This window comes from Phaethon aethereus (genome assembly GCF_964289735.1).
Source record: "Phaethon aethereus genome assembly, chromosome: 1".
Taxonomy (NCBI): Eukaryota; Metazoa; Chordata; class Aves; order Phaethontiformes; family Phaethontidae; genus Phaethon; species Phaethon aethereus.
Genome location: NC_138575.1, coordinates 175,064,216 through 175,077,618, shown reverse-complemented (window position 1 = coordinate 175,077,618; position 13,403 = coordinate 175,064,216). Strand labels below are relative to the sequence as shown.

The following is a 13,403-nucleotide window of genomic DNA, read 5'->3' as shown; positions in this document are numbered from 1 at the left end:
CAGTTATCTTTGTGATATGAGGGAGTTGATTCATTCTGAATGATGTTGTAGAGGTAGATGCTGCATTTCATTACTTAGGTAATCAAATGTTAACTAGACTGAATGTGGTAATAAAAATAGTTTATACTTTTAACAAGAAGATAGTATTTCTTCAGGTATGTATTTAGTGGGATGTGTGTATTGTATTCAGCTGTAACTTTTAAATAGTTTCTTTAAGAATTAGCAGTTTACTGATACATTTTAATCCTCTAATATCTTCATTGTTGACGCTTATTTGGCAAATGAATGTGGGCCTCCATCTGCCAAATGCAAATCAGTTAAATTTATCTGTAATTAATAGCCATATGCAATAAAAACACCCTGTAATTTCTTCAGCTGAGCAGCTTGCCTTAAGAGGCACGCAACTTTCTTTAAAGAAAAAGATGCCCCATTATGTTGCATTAAATCATAGAGCTGTCCTCCTGTATAATAATTTTAAATTTGACATACTTGAAGTACAGGAAGTGATTTTTTTCATAGAATTCTGTAGAGACATAAAAGAGCAAGATGGGAAAGGTTTTCAGATGTCCAGTTTTCACCAAAGTCAGTAAGTGCAAGATCTTAAATATTTGAGACAAACTAGACACGACATTGCCCATTTTCTTGATTCACCTTGATTTGGATGTGTGGATGTATTGGATTGATTTGGATGTAATGGATGTATTGCCACTGGAGATGGTATATTTGACTTAAGCTATAGCAGATAAGACCTATACTTGCATGACATATTCCTATAGCAGTCCTGTTGGTTTCTTTGGCCTACTTAATGACCGAACGCTCATGTTGACTGGCTGAGCAGTAGTTGGCAAAATAAAGCCTTTTACGTTTTACAAGATCACCTGTGTATACATTAGAGGAAGAAAGGCACTAAAGTTTTCCTGATCCCATGCTACTTCATGTTCTGAAGTACAATAAGACAAATAGAAATTATGCATTAGGAAGATTAAAAAAAAAAAAAGGCAGGGAAACCCAAACTTTTCGAATGCCACCTCAACAGATCACTCTTCCACAAAAAAAAAAAAAAGTCATCAAATGCATTTTGTGTACTAAATAGCTTAGTGCAGCTGAAAAATCTCAGGACCTGCAGCCATTATTTCTTCTGCAGGCACTGAGAAATCTATCCTCCATTCCAGTATGTATAGGTAAACTCTGTGTTTATTTTCCAAATACATTTGCTGCTTGAGCAAAAAATGCCTTTTCCCACATAGAGTTTTAAACTCCAGGTCCTGACTCTGCATTGGTGTGGACAGATCACAAAACCTTTGCTGATGGTTTGTGGGGTAAATGGCCAAACAAGCCACAACAAGAAGAGGGAGCAAGTCCAAAATCTTCAAAGCTATATTGGCAGATGAATTCTGCAGGGTGTCCTGAGGTCCCCGTTTTCTGTCAGTCCTGTGGTCTAGCATGTAATTTGGTGAACCACAGTATTTCCCTACCTCTGTGACTGAAAACCTGGGTATAAAGGTGCAAGGAATCCTGTGCCTCATCCTCGCTGCAGGCCAGGGTATGCATTTGGGCTTGTGCATTCAACAGCGATGCGTTAGTCTGTCCTATCTTCTCAGTTTAGTTATGAATTTTGTATAATGTAAGAGTGATATGAGGCACAATCACCTCGAGCTGAGACTGAAAATGAGCTGCGTATGTAACTTCTGTATGGCAAAAATGATTGTTGCGCACATCATAGTGGGCTTGATAGCATTATGAAAACTGAGTTGGTTTCTTACACTTACAGGAGCATCAGTGCTTTCACACTGAAAATTAATGTTCTGATATATTTTTGACCTCTTTGGCATCAAACTTCTATGTGAAGAAAATCTTTAAATGCAAAATTTGAGCCTGATAAACATCACAACTGATGTAGTAGAAACACAGATTTGTTTCTGCCTACGCATACACATTTTCTTTTCTTCTTTCTTCCTCACTTTGCTTTTCTCAGCAATCTTATCTTTTCTTTTTTTTTTTGCGGGGCGGCGGGGGGGATGTGTGACTTCTCCAATTTTTGCTTCTACAATCAGTTGGTGCTTGTCGCTGCTTGGAAAACTGATTTTAAAAAATTTGGAGTGCGGTTAATAGGTTCACATTTACTTGGTTAAAGTCGTGTAAGTTAGGGCTGTATGCAGAGTATTTCTTGATAAGCATTAGTGCTCATGCTTAAATAAATTTGATTATGTAACAGAAAATCATATGACTTCTTTTTAGTTTAATTAACAAGATCAAACCTGGCATCGTTAAGAAGATCAACCGTCTGTCAACTCCAATAGCTGGCTTGGTAAGTAATGACATCAAATCTAATATCTGCAGTATAATGCCAAGTCCTGTTCATTTTTAATAAGTGCTCCCTTACCTGTTGTTCTTACATGGTTGTGCTACAAAAACCTACTAATGTTCGAAGATTTTAGCTCCGTTTCCATTTTTGTTTAAAATTGTACTGTTTGTATGTTGTCTTAGACAGCAAAGGTTACCTGTTCTGTGATTTGGATCTGTAACTTTAATCAGCTTGTCACTGGATGAAGCTTTATCATCCACAGATGTATCAAGCACTGATGGCTCTTGTGCACTAACCTATATAGTGTTACTTGTCTTTAAATAAAGGCCACCATCCTATTTTATATTCACAAGCCACTTCAGATGTCCCTTTATTAGGGAATGGGCAGACTAGGAAATGTTCTGTGTAACTGGAGTATTTTTAGATCTGCTGCTCTCCACCCACAGCAAAGCTTAGGTTGCATTAAAATAACTCTGATGCAAAGATGTCTCTTCAGGCTTCAGTTTGAGGGATTTGCCAATGTTTTGGATGTAAATCATGTTGTTGGGGGGAGAGTGGGGGAGATAAATGTAATCATTTTCATAGGAAATTTAAAAGGTTTCCTGTATGTTATTTGGCAAATTTGCTGGCCAGAGACTGTAGGATAAATTTTTTAGCCATTTAGCATTAGGAAGCCTTTTGTGGGTGAACAAATTAAAAGAATTTTTTCTTCATTATTTTTTTCCTTTGAAAGCCTTGTTGGCTATTCATGTCACTAGGGTATCTAGGCTATTTAGTCCTGTCATGAGAACTTTTGGTCTCATCTTAAAAGACCCAAGGTGAACAGGGACATATGCATGATTCCTGTAACAAATGGAAGATCCTACTTTATGCTAAACACACAATCACAACATTAGGGAAGGTTACTCGATTTCTTAATAGGAGTCAAATGCAAAACATCTTGAGATACTTTCATTTTTATGTTTGAATGGGATGAGCGTGTATCTCATTAGAGAATAAGTGTAGTTAGCTGGAGATCATAAGATTGGGTTAACTTACATATATTGCACAAGCTGAGAATGTGTATTTCCACATCAAATGAATGTAGAAAGTATTAGTTGCTTTTGTCCCAGAAAAGTTCAGGGTATTGGGCTTGCAAATAACGAGTGCTGCGCATTCTTTGCTCATGAGGCATCCAAAAAAGAATTCAAGTGAAACCAAGATCATTCTGGGGATGACAGCACAGTTATTCTATCAGCAGTTTGATTGCCTAAATGGCCTCTGAAGTAGCCAGTTGATCCAAGCCAGAAAACCATAGGCTAGGTTTCATTTTTGTGGTGACTTCAGTGTAGTCTTCAACCATAACTGTAAGAACTCTTGTTTTTACATCTTTTTTTTTTGTTTGTTCCAGATGGAAGAATTCAGAGTATTCATTAGGTGTGGAGTTTATGTTTTCCTTGTAGTATATTATTGTTACTTCAAGTTGTTTCTAGTTTCTACAAGTCTTCAAAAATAAAGGAAAGGGGAGGAAAGGTGAATGATTCTCGTAAACCAAGATCATCCTGTGGTATTGTTGTTAAAATACCACTTGATAGTCATTGAGAGAGCTGATGGTTTGTGTTAACCCATGGAAGAGGTTTTACATAAATATTTCAGTTTCAGAAGATCATGATTATGAGGGCGATAATGGGAGGGTTTCAGAACATGGTGCTTATGATGGCAACAGTGGGAGGGGAGATGTATTTTCCCAGACTTGGAAGGAATGTGCACAGTTATACCAGCTTTGAAGAGCCCAGCTTTTATCCCAGCATGTAAAACAACCTAAAAACGATGGTTTTGTGCATTTATAGAAAAGCAAGCATTGTTACTTGACAGGCTTGGAATACTGTGTCTGATGAACCATAGGATTTAGAGATTGAAAGAGCTTGCTAACGAATTAGCTGGTAGGCTTGCTTGCCATATTCTGGAAATATTTTCATTGCTTATAAATTGCTTATCCCACAAATCTGCTTCTAGATAGTGTTTTGTGTGGCTACATATATATAATTCTTCGGCTCTCACTTCTGCTGTTTTCAGTGTCTCAGTCTTCCATTAATTGCTCTCCACCAGGCCTTTATGAGCTTTAGAAATTACTATTGGTAGGGAGACTTTTTTCTTTTTTTTTTTAACTAGATGGAAATTTTAACTTCGAGATGGCATTTTTTTCTAAAGGATAAACAGGTGCCATAATTTACGATTTTCAGATTACATTTTTTCTAAAGCTCCTCTCCATGGTCCTCTACACTCATGTGCTCGAGTCCATTTCCAAAACATTTTATGCATTCATCATTTTTACAACTAGCATCCATTTCTCTCCTGGCTTTTCTGATTAAAAGGAAACAAAACCCCTGTATTCTTGACAGTTTTGTGGCAGTTTGATTATCAGAAGAAAACAAATGCTTTAAAAGACATCTTGTTTACCTTGGGTTTTTTCTTTTTTTTTCTTTTCCTTTCTTCCTCTCCAGGAATTTCTTCAGGTTTGGTTTTGTTCTATAGGGAGTTAATATATTTGTCTTCTGTAAAAGTCTGTTTTTAAGCTTTGTGTTCACTTCAAATACTTGGCAGGATTTTTTCAGCAGTAAAGAAATACAATGTTCAACAGGCATCTTCAGTTGCATCTCCAGAAGGATTTCATTATATTGTTTCTTTGATGTTATGGTTATTTTGAAAACAGATTTTTTTGAGTAAAATAGGAAGTGAAAGCCTATATGAGTAATGAAACATTCTATTTTATATGGAATATTGTGTGCTAACCTTTTTTTGTATTGAGTTAGGGAACTGAGGTGCTTTTTTTAGTGTAGTAAATGTATTGTTAATTTGTTATGTCATATTTGCTTTTGTGACACCTTAATTCTCATAAAATCTAGTAGGGACTCTATATTAGCAGGATCGCCTAAATTCCAACTACATTTTAGACAACTGAAAATAAGCCTTAGCTTTCACCTTTAGCTTGATTATGCTGCTGTCTAGCTATTTTGGGTGTGGATTGCAGTGGTTCAGGTATAATGATGGAATGGATAAATAAATACATGTATTTTGATGATGAAATACTGAAATGAAACTCTGCGTTCAGTTAACAAAAAAATGCTGAATCGGTACCAGGCAAACTTAACAAAAAAAATAATTATTAAACTCATCCCCAGTTTGGCATGGCACAGGTAGGCTGGGCTTCAGCTTGCATGGAAGAGTTTGTTAAAACCCTTTGGGAGGGAGAGTTGGTCCCCTGGCCATGACTTGATCTTCACCTAGCTGGAGCCCCACTGCTCTGTTTCTCTTCTGTGGCATGTACCTCCCATGGTTTGTGTGAGATCTAGCCATCGTCTTAGCCATGTTTATTTATTCGTTTATGTTCCAGTTTGGAAAACTGAACTGCTTCACTGGGGGTAAGGCAAGTACCAGAGCTGTTGCAGGGAAGCGACGGTCAAAGACGAGTGACCGAAGAAACATCCATGCAGCTCTTGAGGTGGATTCCTGAGCAATGGGGCGTGCTATCTGCAGGGTGCAAAGGACTAACTCCAGCAGTAGTCGCAGAAAGATGCCAGGCTGATTTTTAACAGTGCATGGAAGCTTTTGGAGATCGTGACATTCCCATGGGTTTCCCGAAGGGAGTTAGCTGGGACATGACTGTTGTTTTGTTTGCTTCAATTTTGGCCATTTTTAAAATGCCACTTGTTTAAAACCTTTGCACTAAAATAATTTCTGGAAAATCAAAATCTAATTTCTGCTTATCTTTGAAACTGTCTAAGATGCACAGTTTGTGCAAAGAGCAAGGTATATATCTTCCCTAGTACAGCAGAGCTGGCGAGCAAACGGGCACCAAGTAGCAGTTCCTGAAGCTCTCTGGCATTTCTGGGGGACATGGTAAGGGTATGCAAAAGATTGGAGGATTGTGGAAGCTGGGGTTTCACTATGCACAGTAGTGAAAGTGCAGTCTGCCTTAAAAATCCACTTTTCCTGGTCCATACTTCGGTGAAATGGAGATGGGATTTAAAGAAAATTACTCAAGTTGATAAGTCTTGCTGGGTTCAGATCCTGCAAAATGATTTTGCTTGCAGTTCTTGGGGGGTGGTAGAAATAAAATGAATGCCTAGCAAAAGCAAACCCAAAGAAAAACTGGTTCTTAAGAAATAGGGGCTTTTCAGCTTGAACCCTAGCATGTGAGATGATTTGGATATAATCACACAAGAGGGAGGACTTTGTGGTCTGACGTGTTTTCCAAAAGCTCTGCGGAGCTTTTTGAGGTGCATCTCTGGCTGCACATGGAGAGAATAGTGAACTGGGATGGAAGTCATAAGACATCATGAGAGAGTGGGAAGATGAATTTTGTATAGTATATGCAAGCTCAACATACCTGTCAGTGTAATACCTTGCTTGTTGCTCAGGGTAAGTAACTGTATGCTCTGTAGCAAGGCAAAATTTTCGTTAAATTAAGTGTCCAGCTGAGACCAGGTGGTGAAGCAAATTCAGAGTTAGAGTCAGTATCTCCTTTGGAGACTGGCAGCTAATAGGAACCTTGCCTTGTGACATACCAATTTGGTTGTTCAAGACTGTCGATCCTTCCTTGCAGCGCCTGTGAGTAAGATGGAAGTGCAATGCTCTGCTCTGTGCTTGGGAAGTATTTCATCATATCAGAGGCGTCAAACCACAGGGCAGAGTAGAAAGGTATTGGGTTTTTTAGAACTGTAAATGAAATACCATTAATGCCTTTTTTTAAAGTTGGTCCTTCATTTCAAACGAGTAGAGATGATGTTAACTTTGACTCTCTCAGTGTGAGTGCTGGATGAGTATTAGCACCAAATGTTATCTTCATGAAGTTCTTCAGCTTTGGCAGAGAGTGTTTTGGTGAACTGTCATTTCCCTTACGAGAGAATGAAACTGCGCATCTCTAGGCAGTCCCAGGTTTGAACATGTGCATGTGAAATACTGTAGAGTGGGATTTTTTTGTTCCAGTGGGGAATTAGGGTTCCTTTAGGGTGAAGAGCATCTTGATAGTTTTCCAGGCAGGATTTTTCAAACACTTATTTTCCTGGTTCACCAAGGGCAAACATGCCCTTCTGTGACAAGTGCTACTCAAACATCATTCCCTCTCTTTAATGTAATCTCATATAACACCACTACATTCTATAATTTACTTATTTAATGTATCAGAAGGTATTAATTCTACTTGCACCAAGACAACACCTCAAGGAGTGGGGAGAGCCACCTTGTTACAGAAAATCATTGCCATGTACCTCCTAAACCAGGAAAGTAAGGAATAATAAAGGTAAGGGAGAAATATGAAGCAGCGCTATACCAAAATGAAAGGGGAGATAAAGACGGGGTGGAGAAGGTAAAAATGCTGCCATTGAAAAATATTTTTCTGAGCCTTTGTGCCTAACGCTTCGCAAACCATGGAACCGCCCTGGTACTTCCTTATCTCTTGTCATCAAGTAGGGCTGGCCAAAACTTCCTTTTCTGTGGGAAAGTTTTCTTGACAGTGTTTTGTTTGGGCTTGGTATGTTGTTTGGGTTTTTTTTATGTTGCAGGGGAATGGCATGCAGATGACATTTTGACTTTATAGGACACTTTTAAAAAAATTTTTCAGGTAAAATCTACACTTGCAAAGTGAAGGTTATTTCAGTTGTATGTTTTATTTAGGACTTTGCTACAAAGTTCCTTCTCCAGATTACTTCAAATTAATTACTTATGTTTTCCAATTAAATTTTAAAATCTGATGGTAATACTAATATGAGAGATTTTATTATAATTTACAAAAAGAATCTTTCTTTCAAAGCAGCTCTACTTCTAAAGTTCATTCCTTCATGCTGAAAATATTATTTATTTTCTCGTAAACAACACAACTTGTGTTTAGTCTAGCCTTTATATTGGTCCATGCTTTGTGTATTTTTTTAAAATAATTTGAATTTTTAAATATTCAACTCCTGCTCTGTGAATTTGACTAGCATAGGCTGCATTAGTAATATTCATAGCAGCTTGTCTGGTATGAGAAAATGAGCATAAGAGAACTTTTCCTTTATAGTCTTCATGGCTAATCAGGAAGGTCAAATACATGAATACATGAACTAAGTTACATAAAAGCTACTGCTGTTTGGTTTGCTACCAAACACCAAAAAAACAAAGGCTCAAACCCAGGTGGAATTGCTGGTTGTGCAGCAACTAACAGTGTCCAAAAACACTCATAAGAAATAGCCTCATAAATTGCAGTCGAGAGCTAACTAATGAGCTGATAACCATTTGACATGCTCTGTTTGTTTGTCTGATATTTCTTATTGCAGCAATGAGGGAGTAATACTGAGTGATGTGGAGCATTGCCTTTTCTTCTGAAGTTTTAAGTCACTTTTTTGATGAGTACCAGCACACATCACGGCTAACGTGGCGGCTGTGGGCTCTGCCTCCAGCCCTACCTCTGTCGTCCTCCCTCATGGCTGCTCTGAGTCTTGGGATTTTGATTTATCTGTGAACTGTGAATTCGGAGGTACAGGGTGAGTGCACACGCAGCACTGCTGCGAAGAGTGAAGTCATGTAAGTCCTGTTTGATGTCTTTCACCTGCGAGCTCTTTAGTCCGGTATTGCTTTTCATAAGCCAAGGCTCAAGACAATACCTGTCTTTTTCTGAAAAGTTGATAATTTCAATGTGTAAACAAAGTTAAAGAGGCGTTATCACCTGTTTTCAGATTAATACGCTCAGCAAGTTGTTGGGGAATTCAGAAGACAAGTATTTTAAGAGATTTCTAATTACTTGGCATAATCTTTTGCTTGTGTGAGTGGAGATTTTTGTTTTTCAGGAGCACTTAGTGTTTCTTGTGACTTTTATTCCTAACTTTGATGTGTCTAAAAGTTAAAAGGACTGGGGAGAAAGTGAAAGTGAATAGGGTCTGACAGAACTCGTGCCCTTCATCCAATGTGCTCTCCTTTATAAGGCAGCCTATACATTTAATGCAGGCTCCGGAGCATTTCAAGAGTCAATGATGAGGTCAGGCTCCTCTTTATAGTAGTAGTTACCTACCTCTTTTCATGCGATGTCCTTTTTATGGTGCAGCTAACAAAACTTCCAATAAGTGTTATTTTCTTTCTTCTTGTGGGAAGCAAAAGATTTTCTTCAATAATGAAATTGTAATTGCCAGGAAGGACAGCGTAACTTTAAGTAATGGTATTTTACCATACTTTAAAAAAAACAAACAAGCAATTTGAAGCACCATGTTCTCCATGTTTTTGTCATCTCCCCACTCCCCTTTTTTTTTTTTTTTCCTTCAGGTACTTCAGCCTGTTACTATACTTGGCTTGAAACCTGTCTGCTCTGGCAAATGGTACAGTTTTATTAAATACTGAAAAGCATTTTAATATGTAGCGGTATGTTTACTGCATTGTTTGAAGTTAAGTGCAGTAACATCTTTGGATTTTAAAAGTGCTTAAACCAGATGAGGACTTCTACATGACTGTTACCAAACAGGTGACTAGGATACACCTTAAGTACCTAATTTTGTTCTGACAAGTACAATTACATGGGAGGGGAGACTGTTGTCTTTGATCAGTGGTCCAGCTGAAATGCTTGAACAAGTTTCCTGGACAGAAAAGAATTTATATTAGTCTGAGAAAATATCTTTTCACCTGGGAAGTGACACCGTACGGTATTTCAAATGTAACCATCAAACAATGTGTTAAATTTCTTACTTGATGAATTTTAGTGAGATTTTTGTCAGTGCTATGAAAAATGCAATTGGAAATTAGCATGTATGTGTCCATTGTAAAACGCAGAAGTTTCAGTTGCCGTTACTTCAAACTCCAAAGGAGATATTGCTTCAAATTTGGAAGAATGATGGGCATACAAACTGGGGGATGAAAATACAGATACCAAAAAAAATAGAAAGTTGTTACTTTTTTTTTGTCTTTGTAGATTTATGAAGCGTTTTAGAAACCTGATCATTATGCGTAAGAACTTAAGAAAAGTTTTACCTCTTCTACAGAAAGTTTTAAACATATTAGAACTCAGAGTACTTTATCATGGTTTCAGTTCTACACCTGAAGACAGCAGGGCCTAGGCAGAGGAGTTTTAGTGGCTTTCCTGACGTCAATCAGCAAGTCAGAGTAGGGTAGGGGTGAAATTTTGACTTTCAGTCTATTTATCTCATAGACTATACTGGGAACAAAAAAAAAAAAAAGTCTGACCTGAGTTCTGAGAACCTAAAACTATAAATTAACAAATGTCAGGAGTGATGCAAGACCTGATAGGAATGTACATGGAACTATAAATCACTTCTGGTACTCTTTCTACTGTCTTATGGGAAAGAGGAATGTGGCTTGTATGGAAATACCTCTGCTAGACAATTAAGAAAAGAGGGTTGTGTGCTAGAAAGGAAGTATGGTTATTAATAGTTAGAGATGACATTGTTCTGTAGTCTTTCAATGCCTGATAGTGGGAGTATGTAATCTCGGCAGTGGTTTACTGATGCTTTGTGCCCTTCTGCTTGAAAACATATGGTACATTTCAGCCTTAGCTCTGAATTTCCTTTAATTGTTTTCTGTTGCTGCCTAAACACTTTGAAATGTAGGGTGTGGGGAAAGGGGAGGTTGATGCAAACTCTTTGTGACATTTTTAATATAGGCTCAAGACTTCAATCGAGCAGAATGAAACACAGATGCTGGATTGAACTTGACAGGTTTTGGGTGGGTGATGATGAAGTGAAATGTATCTAGGAGACCTAAGTGGGGAGAAAATATATGGGTGCAGCCCCCAAGGAATGGTAGTTCGACTACTTGCTGTGGTCTCTTGTCGGGGACAGTAAGTGCTGTGCCTGTTGGTTGATCTCTGAATCAAAAGTAGTATTTTGGGGCTGCTTTAGATGAGATCATGTCTTCCAAACTGATGCTTCCAGCATGCTACAGGGATGAGATGTCAAAATGCTAATTAATTAATTAATTTTAAAATTCTTGTAAACTAACTGTAAAGTAACATGATTGGCAGCAAGAACTTTCTAATGTGGAAATTTTTCATCCTTCCTCCTGCTCTAAACCAAAGCTCTGAAAAGGTATAACCCTTTTTGCCTCAACTTGCCAGCACACAACAAAATACATAAATACAGTTGCCAAATGAACTGCAAAAAATTTCCATTTATCAGCTCAATCAGCTGTAGTCTGTGGTATACTCTGTCATTTGTATGTTATTTTTATTTCCTTAAATAACTGATGACTGTTTCTGTGTTTGTAAAGAAACATTCCTTCCTAAGTGGAAAAAAATGTCAACCACGTAGAAAAGGTACACACCTTAAATCATACTTGTGACATTTATAATCTGATTTCTCCTGCCTTTGCCAAGGAAGCGCGGTTTTGAGATTTCTTGCAGCAGTCGGTGTTTATCTGTGTGAAATCTGCATAAGCTGGACACTACGGTGCTTTTCTTTTTGGCTTGTCAAATATTTATTGATATGCGGTGCTTAAAATCCATGGCAATTTCCAAAGATGTTAATTGCAGCAGCGATAATTTTTTTTTTCTGCGGTATCAGGAGCTGTACAGCTATGCTACTCGCTCTTCTGTTTGCTACAAAATCCTCATACCACATCTTTCAACGCCTGTCTGAACACCTCCGCGCCCATGTGCCCGTGCTGAATCACCCTCCTCCAGTGATGTATGTAAAAGAGCTATTAAATACGATGCCAGCACCAACTGCTGCTGAAGGCAGGCTGCCGAGCCACTGCGGTGACCGAGCTCACTTTCTGCGGGGTGTGAGGACGGGCAGGAGCACAAGGAAGCCTGGCACTGGCACAGGGGTTGAGATGGGCTGCAAGGCGTATCACCTCCGCACCCTCTCGTTGATCCGGGCATGAAGGGGGAGCATCCCCACGCTTTGAGATGAGCCCACCTAGGGCAGCAGGGGTCGAGTTGGGGTAGTGGGATGCTACTCCTCTTGAGAAACAAAAGGTGTCTGGCTGCTGAAGGAAGCAAAGTTAGAGGAAACTTCTGAATGCTCTTTTAGGAAGATTGAAGTACTAAATTGTAGTCTAAAAATCAGGGACTATGTGAACTGAGGATCTGGGGCGACTTGCTGTGTTTTAAGCCCTGTGTACAGAGGGGCTGAATTTCATCTATATCGTATTGTTAACCTGTGTGAGCAAAACAGAAAAAGTTGTGAATACAAATTAAAAAAAAAAGCGGGGGGGGAGCAAGCTCTGCCAAAACTTTCAGTGTTTCAAGAACAAGAGGTCTTTACCTCTTTTATTACTCATTAGGCTTCAGGGGAGTTTCACCTTTAAGTGGATTACTGTCATTCCAGTTTTGTGTAGTGGGGTGACTTGGCACTGGAGTATTTTACACACTTCGCTTGTAAAGTCTGTTTTGTGTAAACCGTTTGGGGTGAAAAGCACATCACTTGATTTCCTCCCCCCCTCCTTGACTTTGACTGGAATGCAAGTTAACTGGTGGGAAAGTTAAGGCTTGTCTAAACACAGAAATAGCCTGGGATGGTTATTCCATACTGGCTTTCTGAGCCTCTGCTTTCTTTACAGTAAGAATGCCTGCAAGAGGGTGAGCTAAATTCCCTTTGCCTCATCCAAAATGGGATGAAGCTGTGAAGTGCAGAGAGCGCTCTCAATTAATAAGGGATGTCTACGTGGGGTGCCCACGTGCTGGACTTTTGCCCTTCTTCCTTCCAGCTGGCCTTATTTGGTAGCAGTGGTATTCCAGAAACACACCTGCAGTTTACAACCTGATACTCACTCTCTCTTATCAATAAACGGCTCGTTGGTATACATCATTGCTGTAATATATGTCTGGAATGTCAGAGCGAAGGTGACGCTGTAGCATGGTAAGAGACATGGGGCTGGGAGAAATTTTGAGGCACTGGGGACAGTTGGTCCCTTCTTATGTCAAGCACCTTGAAAGCTGTCAACTCAGAAGTCCTGCTTCAAAAAAACCCATTAATTTCTGTCGTGTGTTTTCCTCAATCCCATTATTTCTATTGGAAAGAAACTGTGGAGCTCAGTGCTGCAAGAGGTTGCAAGCAATGAGGTGAGCTGGGCAGAGACGTCTTCTGCTGGCCATTACACACTGTGGTAGGCAGTGCCAGGAGCTGAGGAACAAGCTCTG

At 38.9% G+C, this 13,403-nt stretch overlaps 1 protein-coding gene across 1 annotated transcript in view; it reads left to right on the top strand.

Moving 5' to 3' along the window:
- Positions 1-13,403, top strand: part of LMO7 (LIM domain 7) — a 130,416-nt gene that overhangs the window by 37,810 nt on the left and 79,203 nt on the right. The window contains exon 3 of the mRNA XM_082013629.1: positions 2,239-2,308. Coding sequence (XP_081869755.1) covers positions 2,239-2,308 — 70 coding nt within the window. The remainder of the gene's footprint in view (positions 1-2,238; positions 2,309-13,403) is intronic.